Raw genomic sequence first — 21,624 nt, 5'->3', positions numbered from 1 at the left:
AGACCAGTGTATTTTTGTTTATGTTGAAATACTGATACCTTTTCTGGACCTACCCACCCTGTTACTGAGTCCATCTTTTCTTTTATTGGAGCTAATTATTTGACATTTAAAATCCTTCTGCATGTTTTAGTCAGTCACTAGCCTAACTCCATATTAAAAGTTTCCAGAACAGTCCTCTTGATTCATTAGAGTCTTATTTAATTACATTCTATCCCTAGCTCTGATTTCTGAATTTTATGCCACATTATCATTCACTTGTTTTCATGTTGTTTCGCAATTATCACCTACATATTTTATATCTGTATGTTTAGTCTCCTTCAAATAAATTGCAAGCTCTTAACAATCAGTACAGGCACTTGCTACTTCTTTAGAACTTCCTCTATACATATTCAGTGTTTGGAAGGAATGCTTTCATTAATAATTTATGTATTTGAAAAACTATATATTATAAAAGAGAATTCACATTTTATGTGTTCTTTGTTTTGTTTTTTCCATTTGTCTCCATTACTTTCTACTCTCACCAGGACTGCACTACTGTCTCTACCTGAAGACATAAATATGTACATGCACATACACACATACACAAACACATAGAGTACACATACACATATACACAAACACATAGAGTACACATACACACATACACAAACACATAGAGTACACATACACACATACACAAACACATCGAGTACACATACACACACATGCACAAATGCGTTTTCATTCTTTATAGATACTATATTAAGAAATAGTCATTTTTTACAGATTTAAGTATGTACAATTTTTTAAAAGGATAGGTTCTAAAAGAATGAATAACAGCATGAATTTCACAAATTATGAAAAAAGTTGTCATTTCTAAGAGTGATAAAATCTAACATTTAGTATGCTAATACTATAAATTCCCTTACTATTTTTAAGTAAGGACAACATCTTAGAAAGTTAGAGAGATAAAGCATCTTTAAAACCTTCGAGATAGTACTTTTATGTATGTGTAAAATGTAACACCTGTATGTCTAAAACAGTGTCTGTCTCCATGCCATCAATCACCTTCCTTCTTTTATTAGTTTCAGATAGAAGATAAACAACAAGACTGACAGCTTTGTGTCCTTTGCCATTTTGTGTCACCATCACAGACAACACAGTATTATGTCATCACTCAAGTCTGTCACATTTATTGTATGCTCCTATGTTTCTTAAAGACTGTTTTCTTTCTAATCCTCATAAATAAATGTATAAAGAATATATTGATTATATATTTATTAAGATTATATATTTTATTATGGAAATATTTCCCATAATATTATGTCTTCTACCACAGATGAGAGCATTTATGCTATTGCCAGTCTCCTGTAATGAATATCTGTATCTGTGTAATATATAAATTAAGCATAGTGAATTGTATTGGTTTGGCATAAGAACTTAAGAAGTATTAGTGCTACAAGAAGAAATAATTGGGGAAATGTTTAATTATGTTTATTTTATGGGAGATTTTCTTTAAATATGTCTGTACATTTCTTCAGAAAATTGGTATCTGATATTGAATAGTGATACAAATAGTGAAATGACAACTATAAGAAGACCTTCATGTGACTAAGATAATCACAACTGCCTTTTCCTTTTTCTTCTATTTTCTGGAACCTCATCTACTTCCACATTGTCTTACTTTCTCATTTTAAAGTGAGTTCTTATGCCATGTTTCTTGCTAAAACACAGTCTAAACAAGTGAATCAGCTCTGTAGCTAGCAAATAGTCAATTTCGGTAGTCATATAATAAGGTACCAGCAATATAATTTGCAATTTTATATCTTCTCAGTGTAACATTTTAAAAACAGATATAATGTAACTTAAAAATAGATATCCTGTAACTTAGCCGATAAAAATTAAAAAATTCAGAAAAGCTCAAAGAAGTAAACAAAAGGTGCCAAATTTAATCACTGCATTAGAAACATTTTCTATTTTATTATAGAATAGATACCGTATTGAACACTTTATTTTACATCCTACTGTTCTATTTTCAATTAAGGCTATATAATTTTCCGATTGTACATGTTTTCAGGCTTATAATATGAAGGCTTTGTAATATTCCATTAAAAATTATAAAGTTGGATATTAATTTATGTATACTTTTTCATTATTATAAATCCATGATGACGGTTTTTTTAATACAAATTTTGGTTAAAACGGAAATGACTTTCACTAGAATGATGAGAGCATTTTGATACTTACCTATAATTTACAGCCTATTATCTTGATTGCCTAATGAATTTATTGGGAAAAGTAAATAGGTAATATTTTTCTAAGACCTTGCATGTCTAACGATTTTTCTACTGCAGTATCGTGTGGAAGATATATTGGTTGGCTATGAAATTTTATTCTCAAAGTTGTGATGAAATTACTCCTTTGTTATTGAGATTTAATAGCTATTCTAATGAAAACACAAGTGACCTTTAGCCATGTAAATTATGCTACTAATACGTCTTCAATACCATCTTGAGGTATTTCGGTACCATGGTTGCCACCGTGTTATTTTTCTCAATAGTTTCCGTTTGTGTGTAATCTTTCCTTTCTCTTGTATGTACTACTTTATCTTCTGCTTTCTGAGATACTTCAAGTTGATCAACTAAATCATTGTCTTCATTTTGTACTACTTTTGTATAGCTTTGACTGCTTTTAATTTGGGCTTGAATTCTTCTTTTACACCATTATCTTCATCTCTATTTTTCTTGTTTTCTCTCTTTCTTTCTCTTTCTTTCTTTCTTTCTTTCTTTCTTTCTTTCTTTCTTCCTTCCTTCCTTTCTTCCTTTCTTCCTTTCTTCCTTCCTTCCTTTCTTTCTTTCTTTCTTTCTTTTCTTTCTGTTTAAGTCAATGTCTTTTATTTTTAGTTTCTCTCAAGACAAAGCTCTTATAAGAATCACAGATGAGGCCGGGGGGGCTCATGCCTGTAATCCCAGCACTTTGAGAGGCTGAGGCAGGCGGATCACGAGGTCTGGAGATCGAGGCCATCCTGACCAACATGCTGAAACCCCGTGTCCACTAAAAATACAACATTAGCCGGGCATGGTGGCGCGCGCCAACAGTCCCAGCTGCTCCGGAGGCTGAGGCAGGAGAATCGCTGGATTCCGAGAGGCGGAGGTTGCAGTGAGCCGAGATTGCTCAGATGAAAATTCAGGCATAAATCACATTTTCCTTTTAATAACAAAATACAAATTCAATAATTTTAGAAAAATCAGTTTTTAGTGACCCCAATCCCCAATGGCTGGAGAAAAGCTGCCAATATTTTCCTTGTTTACCGCAGAATTTTCTAAATCAATAAGGATCCTGTCTATCCTGGCTGTATTATTTCCCACCGTGAGAAAAGAGACTTAGTATATGCAACGGGCTTTTTTCATAAAATTGGCAGTAGCCGGCTTTGAAGCCAAGTTGGTCAAGTTGGACTTGCAGTTGGAACCTGGAAAGCGCTCTCCCTTCCTGCTCCCAGAGGAAGGAGACGCGGAGACACACTTCCCGGAAGTTCACGCCTCGGTGGGTCCCTCTTGACTTCCGCAGCCAGATCTCACTGCGCCGTCCGCAGGGCTTCCCGGGAGGATCAGAACAGCTGCAGAAGCAGATGTCCCCCCGGCAGGTGGCTCTGCGCTCCAGGGCAGCTCGCAGCCAGGCGGTGTGCGCTCCGTAGTCCGCTTCCTTGGCCTAGCTCCGAAACTGCATGGAACAGACGGTGACGCCTTCCGGTTCCTCAATCTCTACGCTGTTGTCACTGCCAGCTGGTGGGCCGCTTTGAAATGGGCTTGGAATCCGGAACCAAACTTTTAGTTTCTGCTGCAGAGAGCCGTCTTCACTGGGGAACGCGGCAAAGGAAATAGGTACCGTCATCTTCGGCCTAATTTCCTTGTCATTGGTGCCCGCCGCGTACTTTGCGACCTTGGGCATTGCTTCCGGTAGAGGCACATCCGCAGACTTTTCTGTCACTTCTACTGTGGCAAACTTGCCTCCTTCACAGGCCCTCCTAGGAGGATTCTTCCTTGTCCCCTTGGCTTAGGGTCTCCCAAGGCCACGCCTCTAGGCTTCGGAATAGCGAGTTCTTGATGACGCCCCACATGCCCCACATGTTGTCGGGGAGATGCTCCCGACTCACCGAGGGCTTGAGGTGGCGGAGGGGCGACGGAGCACCACAGGCAGCCACCGTGGGCGGCAGGGTGGCCCGGCGGCGAGGCGGCTTCATCGCCATTTCTAATTTGATCTTTTATTTTAATATTTCAGATTATTTTTTCTATGTGTCTTTCTGCTTTTTTATTGGAGTTTTTAATCTTCTTACAGCATACTGAGGGTTTAAACATTTTTATAATATTTTTCTGGTTTCTGTGGCAAATTCGGTAGTAATTTTCCAAAGTGGATATCCCTTTTATGATAAATTGTATTTTTCATGCTACCCATTTTATTTTTTTAATTAATTCATTTTTGTCTGTTATGGTAATGCTTGCTTTACTGGGCTCTACTAACTCGACAGAAGCTCTGCTACCTTCTTAAAACTACGCAATGAACTGAAATATGTCACTTTTTTTTTTAAGCTGAATCTGGTCACATGATGGCCCTTCACTAAAAAACTACTTAATGAATTTAAATATGAAGTAAAACTTTTTTTTTTTAGAAAAGTAGCTTCATTCCATTCATTCATTAGCAGGAATATATTTCTTCAGATCTGGTATGTGATGACATGAGACATGCATGTTACCCTCCATTTCCCTTTTGTTCTATAATTAAATGGTTCATAAATGTGTTCTTAGCCCAATCTGTAATGTCTAGGTTAATTAATCACAGGTGGTCCTGTAGATCTCATATGGGATTTCAATTTTCCTAATTTTTGTGAGAGCTCAGATACTTCTAACAGAGTTCTGTACCACCACCATGCTTGAGATTCATTACTGTTAAAGTTGTTTCCTTTATCTGCCTACATTTTACTTGTGAGTTCTGAACCTTCTTGAATATAATCTACCTCTGCCACTCCCAATGTGGATGGCAGAAGATTACTTTGATACTGTTAATTTCTTACGATAACATAAGATCTCCTAGGCTCATTAGAAACAATTGTTATCACTTCAAAATGCAGCACTGACTTGGTATTTTCTGCTTGGTAAAATTCCTTATACATCTTGAATACATGCATAGACAAAGAGTCACTTAGCTAGCTTTTTTTGCTTTCGGTATTAACTGGTTGTTTTTCATTGTTGTTGATTTTTTTTTTAACATTTATTTTCGGTTCAGGTTACATGTGCAGATTTGTTACATGGGTATACTCATGTCACAGATATGTGTTGTACAGATAATTTTGTCACCGAGGTATTGAGCCTAGTACCCATTAGTTATTTTTCTTGGTCTTTCCTTCCTCCCAACCTCCATCCTCTAGCAGGCCCCAGTGTCTGTTCTCTTCTTTGTGTCCGTGTGTTCTCATCATTTAGCTCCCATTAATAAGTGAGAAAATGCTGTATTTGGTTTTCTGTCCTGTCCTAGTTTGCTAAGGATGATACCCTTCGTTCCATTTATGTTTCTGCAAAGGACATGATCTCATTCTTTTGTATGGTTGTGTAATATTCCATATGTACCGCCTTTTCTTTATCTGTTCTATGAATGCTGGACATTTAGGTTAATTCCATGTCTTTGCTCTTGTGAATAGTGCTACAATGAACAAAATGTACATACGTATCTTTATGGTAGAATGATTTCTAGTCCTATTGGTATATACCCCATAATGGGATTGCTGGGTTGAATGGGAGTTCAGTTTTTAGCTCTTTGAGAACTCCTCACATTGCTTTGCACAATGGTCGAACTAATTTATACACTCCTTCTTACACCATATACAAAAAAAAAAAAAAATCAACTCAAGATAGGTTGAAGACTAAAATATAAACCCAAAACTATAAAAACCCTGGAAGACAACATAGGCAATAATATACTTGGCATAGAAACTGACAGACATTTCATGAAGATGCTGAAAGCAATCACAACAAATGCAAAAATTGACAAATGAGATATAATTAAACTTAAGAGCTTCTATACAGCAAAAGAAACTATCAACAGAGTAGACAGACAATCTACAAAGTGGGAAAAAATACTTGCAAACTATGCATCTGACAAAGGTCTAATATTAAGCAACTATAGGAAACTTAAACAAATTTATCCGAAAAAAAATTCCCATTAAAAAGTGGGCAAAGAATATAAACAGATACTTTTCAAAAGAAGACATGCATGTGGCCAAAACATATATTAAAAAATGCTCAACATCACTAATCATTAGATAAATGCACATCAAAACCACTAAATATTCTTAAGTCTTGTTCTGTCATTAATCTTATATTTAATAATATATATCAGTTTTTCCAGCTGATTGAATATGAGCATTAGTAATTATTAAATAGGAAGTTACTTGAGTGTAATATTTAAGAGATCTATAGGTTCTAGAGTCAGACTTCCTGAACACTCATCTGTGTTCAGATATGTATTATCGATGTAACTTTGGGCAAGTTACTGAACCTCTCTGGTGTTTAGGTTTCTCGTCTTTAGAAGAAAAATAATGCTCATATAAGTCTCAATGAGCTATTATGAAGATAAAATGTAGAAAATCTATGTAAACACTCAGCAAATGTTTCATCAGATAGTGCATACTCCAAAAATTAACATTACTCTATCATCATCGTCGTCGTCATCAAGTGTTTCTTCCTCCATGTGGTGATTGTGCTCCTAATTTCCATCTTTGATGAGACATTATGTTTATCTACTGCTCTTCTATTGAGCACGTGATTAGTAGGAATCCAGCTCTTTCAGAATTGTTTTAAAGGGCATTTTTGTTTTGTCCAGTTGAAAATTCCCCAAAATATTTGCATGGTGTGGCTATTCTAGATATGCTGTGGAATATGCAAACAATACAGTTTATTAGCAAATTATTTTCAAATGGTGTATTTTTCTTATTCTCTCCTGCATTGGAAGACTATTTTATGCAATCTTTCCTTTCATACTGTCCCCATTATCTCAGTGGAAGCTCCCTATGAGAGCCAGGGTCTTTTCCGCAGTGTCAGCCAGTTGTTGGGCTGCCTATGTACCCAAGGCCAAGGCAAGCTCAAAGCCTGTAAGTCTAGATCTCAAAGATTTGTATGACAGCAGTAGAGTCAGCAAGTACAGAAGACTTTGGAGCAGCACATATCACACTATGGATTTCTCCCTTGAGAATTAGTGAGAGCAGTGTGTGTTCGGAGCTTCTCTCTGGGTTTCAGAAGTCAACTCCACAGTACATCTCATTTCAACCTAGCTGTAAAGTAGGAATTCACAGTTACTGCTGAACCATTATATTTAATAAAACACAATGCATTCTATTATAATTTCACACGATGTGTCTGATTTGATGGGTCTTTTTCAATCTTTTGGTAAGTTTTATAACATTTCTTAAGTTAATAACAAAGAAAAAAGTCCTTTTATACTCATTTATGAAAGAGGTTTATCAAATTACCTTTCATCAGTCACCTTCATGTGCCCTAAGTGTCACAACTTCAATAATTTTAATTTTACATTGGCTTTTTGTCCTACTGCATCTTTACCCTTCCCACTTACTTATTTACACCTTTATGTATACAATGTATATACATGGTTGTGAATATTTACATAAATTATATATATTTAACATTATATATATAATTTAGATATATTCAATACTATATATTGCAAGATAAATATGCTTTAATTTTCCAAAATTTTATATTCTATTTGTGGCAATGTATTAAGATATGCTGCCTTTCCTTTTTACTCTTAATTTTTCTGCCTTTTGCTAAAACTTGTTATAAATTTGAATGTTATGATTTTTTAAATTAATTAACTGTCTTAGTCTGTTGTATGTTGCTATAACAAAATACCACAGACTGAGTAATTTACAAACAATAGACATTCACTTGGCTCCTGGTTCTGGAGGCCGAAGTGTAAGAACATGGTGCTGGCATCTGGCAAGGGTCTTTGTGCTGTATCATAACAGAAGGAAGAAGGACACTTCCCAAAACTACTTTGTTAGTCATTAAAATCCTCCATAAAGGAAGAGCCCTCATGACTGAATTACCCCTTAAAGGGCCAACCTCTCAATACTGTTACAATGACAACTAAATCTCAGTATGAGCCTTGAAGGGAACATCCAAAGATAGCATTGACAAAGCTTCTAAATGTTACCAAGTAACTTAATATAAATAGAATTGTTAAAAACCAATTCAGATCACTCTGGTAAAGAAAAATAAATTGTTTAAAGAAAGAAAATTCAGCATCATGGAAAATGGTTTAAAAAGTAGGATGTCGGCCAGGCGTGGTGGTTTAAGCCTGTAAGGCACAGGTGGATCACTTAAGGTCAGGAGTTCAAGACCAGCCTGGCCAATGTGGTGAAACCTCATCTCTACCAAAAATAGGAAAATTGGTTAGGCATGGTGGTGGGTGCCTGTAATTCCAGCTACTAGGGAGGCTGAGGCAGGAGAATGGCTTGAACCAGAGAGGAGAGGTTGCAGTGAGCTGAGATTGTGACACTGCACTCCAACCTGGGTGACAAAGTGAGACTCTTAAAAAAAATTAAATTATAATTTTAAAATAGGATGTCATTCTTCGAATTCTACATAGTAAATAATAATTTTAAAAAGTTTTATTACTCTTTTATCACTTTCTCACTGAATTTTTGATGTACGCAAGATTATATTTTAGAAACAATATTCATTATAATCAGTAATTTGATAATTTTCTAAAGATTTCTATTTGTGAAAAATTCTCCTACACCTCCTCCAGCCTCAAAAGGGAAAAATTAGTAAGAAGCAGAGAAACTGAGAGAAGAAAGTGAGATCAAGTGGTGAAACTTTCTGTAGCAAACATATATTGGTGATGAAAAATTATAATAAAGTCATTTCCTAGGAAATTATAGACATTATTAATAAAATTTATATTATTTTAATGTTTTTATGGTCGTGCCTATGTTTTGAAAATACAAAAATGAATAGTTTCTTAACTGTATATCATGTGCTTAGATTTTCAGTTTGTGTACTCTAAGAAGTTATTTCACTAAATAATTATGTTGTTACCTTAATAAAAACAGTACTGTGAAAAATTTAATCCAAATTTCAGGCTGTAGAAGGAACAACTTTGGAATTACTGGAATTATGCACAACGTAGTCTGGAGCCATTTTTCCTTTCTGTGTTGTAAGCACCATCTGAAGGCTTTTATAGAATATGGAATCTTGTAAAATTACAAAACAGATTACAAATAAAAGGGCTGGCTTCTCTATCTAATGAAGGCAGATGTTTTTGATTCCCAATCTACCTTTGTGTGTGTATTTCCATAATAGCATGACATATAATCTTCTTGTCTCTTTGATATAAATGCTATATGAGAGTTATACCACATGGCTACATAGGGTGGTTTGATAGTTAGATATAAAAATGAATTTTATATGTATACGAGGAGACCTATATATTGTAGGTTGTTAAAAAGAATGAGGGCTTTCAAATATTGTTTGGTTCAAATACATCATTTTCTTGTTCTGTGGATCCAGGCCATAGTGACTGGTATAAAATTGGGAACTCTATCAAATATCAAATGATCTCAAGAAAAACAAAAACTGTGAGAAAAACCTAGGGAAATGCTGTGTTTTGAAGAAGGAAACAAAATATTCACAAACTTTTATTTGTAGGGGATGAAGAGGAAATATTTTGTCTCTATAAGGCTCTTGAAAATGTGTATTAGAATGTTGTAGTTATTTAATTGGATGACTGTCTGTTAGTAATCTTCTCTTATAAAGCTACCATAGTAAACACAGAAATACTAGGGTGTAAAAACTGAAATTCTACGATTGAAAAATTTCTTCAAATAGTGACACAGTTTTCAGATTTATTGCTTACGTTCTGTTCGCATTTCTGTTCTAAAATTCCATTTACTGTGGTTTCAGTAAAAATTCAGTTTAGGCTGAAACTTGGTATACCAAATAGGAGCTCTAGAGCAATGGTTGCTTTTACCAATTTTCCAGAAGATGGATTTAGATTGTTTTATGTTGTATGACTGTAAAAGAACAAAACAGAAAAGGCTTCACTTGCTGGATACTTTATTGTGTCTGTAACTCAAATCTTTATTTTTTTTTTCCTGGCAATTTGTACTATTACAAATGACACTTGCTGATTTTAATATATTAAATAAGATTGTATGGAGCTACCAACAATTTAAATAACATTTGATAATAAGAATAAGAGTGGTGGCTGGGCGCAGTGGCTCACTCCTGTAATCCCAGCACTTTGGGAGGCCGACGCAGGGGGATCACAAGGTCAGAAGTTTGAGACCGGCCTGATCAGTATGGTGAAACCCTGTCTGTAGTGAAAATGCAAAAATTAGTTGGGCATGTTAGCAGGTGCCGGGAGTCACAGCTACTAGGGAGGCTGAGGCAGGAGAATCACTTGAGCATGGGAGGTGGAGGTTACAGTGAGCAGAGATGGTGCCACTGTACTCCAGCTTAGGCAACAGAGAGAGGCTCTGTCTCAGCAAAAACAAAACAAAACAAAACAAACAAACAAAAAACGAGGAAGTAGTCTACTCTCAAGCAACAGACAGCAAAATAAAATTTGATATTGAATCAAAGGCCTTATGGGTAGAGTTCTTAAGTACATCTTCCCATCAGGAGGACTTGGCTTATTGGACTGACACAAATAAACTTCCTATAGGAATTAAGTGGGATACTTGGGTGGAGAGCACAGGCACTGAGACTGAAGAAAATGAAGGGTGACACCCTGTGGTTGCTGAAATCCTATCACATCAGTGACATGGACTTTAGCTTAGGAAATGAAACGTACAGGTTGGGAATTAAATACATTTTAAAAACTTTCAAATGCGTGCAATGTTTGTCTTGACTAAAGTCTTATGAGGGTAAAATTTTATGCTTTTAAGGCATTAATTATATTAACATTGAGAATTTAAGTAGCCAAGTAATAGTTGAAGTGATTTCTATCATCCTGATGTAGGTTTTTACTTTAGTACTTGTCTATAAAATATAATGAATTATAATGATAAAAATCCCATCCTGGTCAACATGGTGAAACCCCGTCTCTACTAAAAATACAAAAAAAAAAAAAAAATTAGCTGGGCATGGTGGCGCACGCCTGTAATCCCAGCTACTCGGGAGGCTGAGGCAGGAGAATTGCCTGAACCCAGGAAGGCGGAGGTTGCGGTGAGCCGAGATTGTGCCATTGCACTCCAGCCTGGGTAACAGAGAGCGAAACACCGTCTCAAAAAAAAAAAAAAAAGTCACAAACTATAAAATATTCACTTGATGCATGGAATTTTCTAAAAGGCTGTTAATACAATTACAGAATATTATAAGCTGAAGATTGACAATCCACGTATTCAATGTAATCTAATAAATTACTAATGAGTATCTATACGTATTATAACACGTGTAAGGCCTTGAAAAAAGTACAAAAATGTATATCGTAATCCCAGTTTGGGGAATTTTTATATCCAGTGAGTGAACTAGAAAAAAGTGTAAGAAATGTTGCATTTTAATGTTCTCTTAATCATGATTTAAGCATTCCAAAATGTGACATGAATTATTACTCACTAGAAACCAATTTAAAAAGGTATTTTTTTAAGTTTTCAGCAAGGAGTATGTGATCACCTTTATAAATATAGCATGGAAAGAAAACTATTAATGCAAGTATTCACAAATTCATGCTAGCAAGTTCATGAATAAATAATACATAAATTAAACAGTACTATTCTTAGTAAGTTAATTTGGTTTAAAACTAATTAATATACAACTTACTAAATATGCTGATATCTTTTGTTAGAAATTGGCATAAAATGTATCTAAAATCCTCCACTTAATTGTTTTAGGAATTTTTATTTTATTCAGCATGAATCCAAAATACACTTCTATGATTGATGAACCATTTGAAATCAAAGGTGCACCGGAAAAATCATTTTATCCAGAGTTAAGTCTATTAGTTTTACTCATCAGTAATGTAATAGTCTTATGCACAGCTAAGATGAGCTCTTCCAGAATTTAGAATTTTGAACTGTTAAATTACCTCACCAGTGGGTGGCAGGCAACTAACGACTGATAGGGCATGACCTCTAGTGCTCTACTTAAGCCATTAGCTTATTTTTAATCTCTGTGATATGTGAATAGTAGCTCCTTTTTCTTTTATTACACATGCTCCTTTATTTATTCTTTAATTTTTCATTCCTAGTTTAATGTTTGAAAATATTTTTAAACAGAATGTTTGAGATTTTAATTTATTAGTGAAAAGGACATTCAGGTAATGATTTATATTTTATGTCCTCAAAGAGAAACTTTTTAAAAACGTTGAATTCCTTTCCACTGACAATTTTACAATTCTTTATTTAGGATCGCTATATATTTGGGACCTGCTACATAGAAAAGTTAAATGATATGAATGATCTTTGATTAACTACAGCCTTTTTTGCTTTGGGAAACTGTAAGGTATAATGAAAATATTTTCAAGGTTCACTCATTCAGTAGTTCAGATCATTTTCCAGTGAACTGCCACTTAGTTAAAAAAATTGTGTAGCATGATGTTTCTAGCTCTTTTATACTCAACAGTGTCGAAATGGGACTTTTTTTCCTTTTTTTTGTTGTTTTTCTTTTTTTTTGGCTTCTCTCCCATGGGGGATCCTGTGGAGAGATATTGAAGAGGACTTCCTAGTTCACTTCTTTTTCACTCTGTTCTTATCATACATAGAGTTTAGCTCGAAGTTGCAATTCAATAGCTACTCACTGAATGCCTACTGTGGAGCTAGCTATAACTCAGGGTGCTGAAATAGTGAGACAAGGTTCCTGCTCACAGGGAACCCACCGAGTTATAGTGCATTCCTCTTTGGACTATTAGAGGTTTGTCCTTATTCTTTTGTACTTGAAATGCTGTTTTAAAGTGAACTGTAGATGATATCATAAGTATTTATGAACTTGAAAAGATTAACGGTGTGGATGTAGGATTTGCTTAAAATATTCTGTTCATGGAAAATCTTGTTAGGCAGCTCTATTGTTTAGAATATAAGCTATTAAGAAAATGTACACAACAAATAATCCATGTAGTAATGTTGGCAGTTTCTTGGTCCTTAAGACTGTGTTGTCCATTTTAAAATATATATTTATATATATATATATATATCAGTTCTAAAATTCTAAATGACATTTTTTATACTTTCGCTGTGATGTAGCATAGTATCTTCACCTCATAGAGGACTGAGACATATTTAAGTAACTTGCGTAAGTTAATCTGATTAACCTATAATGAAGCTTACATAAAACTTCATGTGATATGCTTTTCAGAGCCTAGTTTTTAGTTAGTCAAGGCTGGTAATAATCATAGAAATAACTCCAAGTATTGTAATTTTTGGTAAGTTGAATTGATTGAAACATTTCAGATACTAAAATATCTAGTTTATCATCAGGATTCCAAACCCCAAATATTTTTAAAATGTCATTGTATATGTATTTTAAGACACTTTATGTACTACACAATATCATTCAGTTCTCATCATAATCCAAAGATGGAAGGAATCAGAAATTATTATTACCAGAAACCTGACCTCATATAAGTGTTTGGAGCCAAGTCTTTTGACTTCAAATCAGTATCTTTAGCTTTATTCCATGAAAATAGTTTACATATGAAAGTCTTATATTTGTATGTATTGAGCAATTCAGTTTGACTTTAGAGATGTTGTATGGTTCCAACAAACAGTCTGGCTAAAATAGAGTTAAATTTCTTTGTCAGGATTCACTAAAAAATGTAAGCTCTGTCTTTGTCCATGGAACCCCTGTTAGAAGAAATGAAATTGAACACAGGAGGTGGGTAACATGTTCTATCCATACAGTATCATGGCAGGAATTTGAGATTTTTTCCTTTTGGTGACCTCCTTAGAAATGTGTGAACAAAATACATGAGTACATATAATATACATATATATTTGATACATATGTATACATGGAAGAAATTATAAAATTATATTTAAATGTATATATTTATGTAAGAGAAATAATTCTATAAATAAATCATCGTTTTGAAAAGGGGTTGATATGGCATGAGTTCCTATTGTGGGAATAACAAGTTTGTGCCCCACTGTTTTCCTCTGGCAGCTAAACAAGGCATATATATCATGGCATGTAGGAGACAGTGTAAAATAGACTTTTTAAAAAATGTACTGTATCCATATACAGCCACAAGCATAGACTTGCTTTATTTTTCACTTTCAATATAAATCAATTTTTTTAATATTTGCAAATGTAAATCTTGCTAAGCAATTAGATTTCACAAAGAATGACAGCAAAGGGGATACAGTCATTTAGGTATTTATTATTTGAGTGTGTGAGAGGTTTTTTAAAGATATGTAGAATCATAAACATTTAGAATTTTCCCCAAGGTTATATATTTTATAATTATCTGCTCCTCTCACAAAGCATATAGGAAAGGTGCAGGTAATTTAAAAATATATGGCATTTGGGATCACGCTTTTGTGTAGTAAATCCATACATTGGAGTTTAAGCTTTGATATCCTAACTCTTCCCCCTACTCCATCAAATGTGCATTAAATTTTTAAATCATAGGTTTTTTTTAGATTTATATGCAGTTCTAAGAAATAATGCAGAGAGCTCTCATCTACCCTTCACCCAAGAAATAGCTTGTAAATCTACAAAACATTATCACAATGAGGAAATTGACACTGACAGTTTAATAGTATTATTTGGCATTCATCAATTTTACATGTATTCATTTTTGTTTGCATGTGTGTAAGTATGTGTGTGTATGTGTTTAGTTCTAGACAATGTTATTACATGAATAGATTAATATATCCATCACTACAATCAAGAGACAAAAGAACTCCAGAACCACAGGGATCCCTTCTTCCTCTTAGAGCCACACCCATGTCCCTCTACTCTCTATCTCTATGAATGTGTTATCTCACACATCTTTTGAATGTTTAATCTGTTACAAATGTTATATATCTCAAAACATCTTATATGGGTTCCATCTTTATATAGAGAGTTATTGAGTGTATTCTTTATATGCTTTTCATAGTGGTTGCTCTGGGTATTGCAATAAACAGACATAATTTACACAGTCTACTAGTAGCAATATTTTACCACTTCGAGTATGAAAACCTTACTTCCACTGGATTTCTTTGGTGTATCCACTTTTTATTGTCTTGAGTATTCCTTCAGTACATGGTGAACATTATCAATGTCATACTTTTTGTTTTAATAATCATATATTTGAAAAAATCTCAGGGGGAGAAGGGAAGACGATTGTATTTTCTCATATTTTGTTATTTTTTTTCATTCTTCTTGATGCTTCAATATTTCCTCTTATTAATAATTTTTTTTATGTTTGAGGAATTTTAATTTATCTTTAAGACAGTCCTGCTAGAGGCGAATGTTCTGTTTTTTGTTTCTTCCAAGAACATATTTATTTCCTCTGGATTCCTAAAGGATAGTTTTACTGGTTAAGAATTCATAGTTGACAGTTCTTTTCTTTCAGCAGTTGAAAAATGCACCACTTCCTCTGGCCTCCATGACTAGAAACGGAAAATGTATTGTTGTTTGAATTTGTATTCTCTTACAGGTAATAAGCCATTATCTTGGGCGCCTTTCAAGAAATTTGTTTGTCTAATTTTCGTCTAGTTTTCATAGTAGAGTTCACTCTTCTATGAGAAGTGCCCCACTGATCTGACAGAAGGTAGAGCTCAGGCAGTGATGCTAATTTTTAGCAGTTTCTTTTGATGTATCTTGACATAGATTTCTTTGGGTTTTTCCTACTTGGCTTTCATTCAGCTTCTTGACAGATTCTGTATCTTCTTGACTTTAGCCAAATTTGGAATGTTTTCAACCGTTATTTCTTTGAATACTCTTTTAGTCCCACTCTTTCTTCTCTCCTTCTGGGAATGTAATGATACCACTCTTAGATATTTTGTTATTGTCTCACAGGTCCCTGAGGCTCTGTTCTTTTGTATCTTTTCTTTTTATCCTTTTATTTTCTCTTGGCTATTCAGATTAGGTGAATTATATTTATCTGTCTTTGATTTTCTCCTCTATCATTTTTACTGTATTATTGAGCCAATCCAATTGGCTTTTATATTGGTTATTGTATTTGTATTTCTATAATGTCCATTTTTAATATTTTTTTTGCTAAGGTTTTCTGTTTTCATTTGTGTCAAAATAATTAGTAATTACTTGTTACAGTATTTTTATGATGTCTGCTTTAAAATTTTTGTCAAAAATTTTAGTGTTTGATTCATCTCAGTATAGATATTTGTTGGTTATTTTTTCTCATTCAGTTATGATTTTCCTGGTGTTTGGTATGACTAGTGAGGTTTTTATTACTATTATTGTACACTGGATATTTTGGTTATTATGTTAAAAGACTCTGGATGCTAATTAAATTTATTCTAAGAAGAATTTCCCTGTTTAGGTATAACATGCTAGTCCTAGCTTTCAATTATGGGCTGTGGTTCTAATGAGAATTTAATTTTTAGGGACTTTGTGGTGCTATTTGGATAGGTTGATTTGTCTAGTTCACACTGCTCTCTTCCGGTCCACCTAAGAGAGCAGAGGAGATTCCCCAGGCCAGGCTGTAGAGTCTAGGTGAGGTAAAATATGCTCTAGCTCAGCAGTCCCCAACCTTTTTGGTACCAGGAACCGGTTTTGTGGAAGACAGTTTTTCCATGGATGCTGGGCGGTGTGTGTGGGATATGGTTATGGGATAAAACTATTTGACCTCAAATTACCAGGCATTAGTTACATTCTCATAAGGAGCATGAAACCTAGATGCCTCATATGCAGAGTTCACAACAGGTTTCACTCTCCTATGAGAAATGCCCCTGCCGATCTGACAGGAGGCAGAGCTCAGGCGGTAATGCTGGCTCACTCATGCCTCATCTCCTGCTGTGTGACCAGTTCCTTACAGGCTGTAAACTGATACTGGTCCAAGGCCAAGGGGTTGGGGACTCCTGCTCTAGCTTAAGGAAAGAGGATCACTTGGTATAGAGACATCCCCTCCCCTCGTATACCCTCACTGCCTCACCCCTCACACACACTACCAGAGCTGTTTATCTGCTCATTACCTGTAGATGGAGAGGGGAAGTCTCAGGCACCCTGGAAGTTTGCTGTTAGTAAGGCTCCTACATCATTCCCCTTGCAGTAACCAAGTCTCTCCTGGTATCTTTGGATGGACTCTCATTTGATCAGCAGTAAAAATGACTACCTTCTGTTTCTAGATTGTGGTTGGGAGAAGCTGGGTCTGAGCCATCTTTTACTGTTGTTTGGGAAGCTACTGGGGTTTTCCTTGGGTGCTGGTGTCTGTAACCGTCCTACTCACTCTTTCTGCCTTTTAGAGTACCCCGTTAGCTGCTGCTTGCTTAATTTCAGACTTTACAGTTCTACTTAGTGAAGCACATCATGATAAGCTTTTTAATGCTTTTTTTCCCCAAATGAGGCAAGTGGAACATAATTCAGCAAGATGCTAAAATATCTTCTGTGAAAATGAGTGTCTTGTGACAGAAAAGGTGATTCAGACCAAAGACTATATTAGTGTACAGTACATCAGAAGCACAAGCCAATCAGAGCAAATGTAAAAGTCACTAGTTTACAGGTGCCTCTCTGCTCAATATCAGCTCAAGTTTAAATAGTTCAAGTGTTTCTAGTGCAGAGAGTTTTTAATATGCCAGTATCTTTGTTGTTGTCTTGGAAGGCCTGCAGCAGTCACGGTTTACCAAAGTTATCTGTCCATAGAAGTGAACCCATTTTGTTGAAGCTTTTCTTGGCACTGCAGTTCCGTGAAAGATTTGCAGAGGAAAGCTAGGTTTATCAACGTTAGTATCTGCCTCATCTAAAGAATTGTTTTAGATGTAATCATTTAATTAAAAAGTTATTTCTGAAAACATTAAGGAACACCTAATTCTATTTTGATTTTTTAAAAATCTGATAAAATATTTCAATATATTTCAACCTCCTTTTAAACTGTTCCAAGAAATAAGATTTCAATGTATGACCAAAGAGAACACTTATTTTATTGTGTTGAAAATACATAGTCTAAAACTGCTGTTTCTGATGTTGTTATTCACATTTTCAATATTTTCTCTTTCCAGCTTTAAGGGACAATAGGATCGAGCTGGTTCGCGCTTCCTGGCATGAACTGAGTATTAGTGTCAGTGACGTGTCTCTCTCTGATGAAGGACAGTACACCTGTTCTTTATTTACAATGCCTGTCAAAACTTCCAAGGCCTATCTCACTGTTCTGGGTAAGTGCAAGGGACTAACACCATGTAATCACAAAACCAAACAAATTATATTTCTACAGCAATGCAATTCAATACAAAAATATATTTTGAAGATCATATGAATAGATATGGTTTAATCCTTTCTCTGCTACATTTTAACAAAGGCATGATTTAGTCACTTTCTGCATTTTATAAAGGGACAAAGATTTAAAGATGTATGTGACGGATAGAAGGCACACAGCTATTTTGTTTCTTAGCAATAGACACTGGTTTTCTTGATTTCAGGTAAATTTTTTGTATCAAATCATCTGTATGTTGTATATATTCTGATCCTTTTACAAAATGAACCAATAATGAGCATAATGAGTTCAACTTGTGTTCTATAATGTGCACCTTTATCTGATCATGCAACTCACCTGGTAAGGCCTTTCTTGCAAACTTGTGGCTCTCAAATATGACCTGCTTGTGTATTTAGTGCATTTAAATGATCCTGACATTTCCATGCATCTTCTCTCCTTTTAGATTTATATTTTCTAGATTCCTAAATGAAGTACATAATGCTGCTTGAGGTTGCAGCTTGCAGTTTTTTTTTGTGCTTTTATTCTCCAAATATTGTGCCATTTTCCCAAAGGTGAAAGTGACACAAAAAAGCAATACGTTCATAGAGATTCTGAGGAAATAAAGTTGTAGCTCCAAGCTCTCTGTGATTCCACAGACGTCAGTGCCCCAATCACTTGAAATTGCTCCAGTTCATTGCAACACACCTGTGTCCTGAACAAGTTAGAGGAATTTAAAGATTGATTTTTTTCCCCCCAATCTTGCTTTCCTCTTTAGGCAGATAAAGGCACAATGTTGCATTTAAAAGGACTAACACATGCTGTACTTTTGGGTGGGAATATTGACGTGAATCCAGATAGTGTATTGGTTTTGTGCATAGGATATCAAACATATTTCTTTGCAAGTCACTCTGAGACTATTTTATAAAAATCTTCACAAATTTGCCATTAAAGACAAAATACACCCAGTAAAATGGCGTATTTCAGGGTAACAACTCCCTAAGCAGAATTTGCTGCTCTGTGGAGAGCCGATTTGAAACTCAAAAACAGAGGACTGCTGACTTCAGTCTAGTAGAGGGTCATGTGGCATAGATTTTTTCAAAAGAAAGCAGGTAATATGACAGTGAAAACAAGTATGTTAAGAGGAGTATACTGATTTTTCATTCATCTTTGTTGTTCCTCTTGTTTAATTTGTAGTTCTCATATTGTTGCCTTCCAACATTCTTACATTTTATTCTTCTACGTGGAATTAAATAGTACAATAAGAAGATTCTAGTCTGCCTTTATTATTGAATATTTAAAAAAATTAATAAACATAGACAAGACAACTGAATATTATTGCCTAGGAAATGTATAATATTCTACTACTTATCTCATCCGTGTACTGTCTTCACATACAGTTATCTGCTTATTCATTGGATGATTAATGCTAGCAAAAGTAATAATGGTTAACATTATTATACTATATTATTATACTATATTATGCATATCATTCTTCACAAAACCACAATTACATTTCTTATATAAACGATATCAAGAGGCATTTTCTACTTAGAAGAATTAGAAAAGTCAGTGTACATGCAATTATTGATGAATCTATTATACTAAAATTTATATTCTTGAAAAAATTACACAGAGGATAATATTCTTTTTAAGCTTTTAGAACTATGAAATCAGGAAAGAAAGAAGCTAAAGTTAAATCATAATTTGGTAAGAAATAAAGAAATAGGTTTTCTGAGCTTCTTTCAATGAAATTTGCCTTTTAAAATCTCTACACTATTAAATCGGATAATATATTGAATGGTTGTTTTCAAGGTAAAATTTTATAATTTAGGCCAGGAATGGTGACTTAGGCCTCTAATCCTAGAACTTTGGCAGGCCAAGGCAGTTGGATCACTTGAGGTCAGGAGATTGAGATCAGCCTGGCCAACATGATGAAACCTTGTTTCCACTAAAAAATACAAAAATTAGGCCAGGCACTGTGGCTCATGCCTATAATCCCAGCACTTTGGGAGGCTGAGGCTGGCAGATCATGAGGTCAGGAGTTCAAGATCAGCCTGGTCAACATAGGGAAACTCCTACTCTACTAAACATTCAAAAATTAGCTGGGTGTGATAACATGATCCTGTAATCCCAGCTATTCAGGAGGCTGAGGAGAAGAATTGCTTGAACCTCGGAGGCAGAGGTTGCAGTGAGCCAAGATTGTACCACTGCACTATAGCCTAGGGACAAAGCAAGACTCCCTCTCAAAAAAAAAAAAAATAGTAGGGTGTGGTAGCACATGTCTGTAATCCCAGCTACTTGGGATGCTGAGGCAGGAGAATCACTTGAATTCAGGAGGCAAAAGTTGCAGTGAGCAGAGATTGAGCCACTGCCCTCCAGCCTGGGCGACACAGTGAGACTGTCTCAAAAAAAAAAAAAATACTATTTAATTAAAAATACTACTTTGAACTATATGCATCTTACATACTTTCTTGATACTATATGTGTATATATCTGTACACTTATACTGTGTATGCGTATGAATATACATTTACATATGTGCATGTAGGCATATACTCCTATGTATGTATATACACACATACATATGAAGCATTTTATTTTATTACATAGTAGTTTGTTAATCTTGATTGAACTCTTGTCAGTTAACCATTCAGTTCAGTTTCATGTGTGAAAGTAATAGACATAATAACAAATCAACCCTGGAGATCGATGCTCACTTCATCATTTGCTTAAATTTCAGGTGTTCCCGAAAAGCCTCAAATTAGTGGATTTTCATCACCGGTTATGGAGGGTGACTTGATGCAGCTGACTTGCAAAACATCTGGTAGTAAACCTGCAGCTGATATAAGATGGTTCAAAAATGACAAGGAGATTAAAGGTAAAGAATGGAAAAATGAAAATCAAAATGAATGTGCTGAAACCATTAGAACATGTTAGGAAAAGGCATTTTATGGTATTTTTCAAACCACAGTATCTCTTTCAGATTATGCATCATTCGAACGCATTCTTAAGTAAGGTAATTTTACAAGGTATATTAATATATAGGTATAATCTCTGTGTGCCTCATTGTCCTCTTCTGTAAAATAGGTTTAAAACAAAAGCCTTATGGAAAAGTTGGGGGAATAATTAAGTTAATACATGAAGAAACATATAGATTCATGCTTCACAGTAATAAGCAATTAGTACATATTAGATATTTCAGAACTCATAAAATATTTAGGCTAAAGACAGAGAAACTGTATGAATTATTTCTCGACTTGGTTTCTAGAACTGGTTAAACAT

At 34.8% G+C, this 21,624-nt stretch overlaps 1 protein-coding gene and 1 pseudogene across 6 annotated transcripts in view; one reads left to right on the top strand and one right to left on the bottom strand.

Annotated features, from left to right (window-relative positions):
* CADM2 (cell adhesion molecule 2) overlaps positions 1–21,624 on the top strand; it is a 1,112,757-nt gene that overhangs the window by 913,463 nt on the left and 177,670 nt on the right. For 4 of the 6 annotated variants that reach the window (XM_035283216.3, XM_008986459.4, XM_035283214.3 and 1 more), the window contains 2 exons: positions 18,152–18,304; positions 21,083–21,220. In XM_035283216.3, the coding sequence (XP_035139107.3) occupies positions 18,152–18,304; positions 21,083–21,220 (291 nt within the window). Of the gene's footprint in view, positions 1–3,528; positions 3,861–18,151; positions 18,305–21,082; positions 21,221–21,624 lie in introns of those variants that run through there. The other 2 variants (XM_078358555.1, XM_008986461.5) reach the window with 1 other exon arrangement.
* LOC118149947 (heme-binding protein 1 pseudogene) lies at positions 3,230–4,133 on the bottom strand (annotated as a pseudogene).

This window comes from Callithrix jacchus, chromosome 21, assembly GCF_049354715.1.
Source record: "Callithrix jacchus isolate 240 chromosome 21, calJac240_pri, whole genome shotgun sequence".
Classification (NCBI taxonomy): Eukaryota; Metazoa; Chordata; class Mammalia; order Primates; family Cebidae; genus Callithrix; species Callithrix jacchus.
This window is presented reverse-complemented; position numbering and strand designations above follow the sequence as displayed.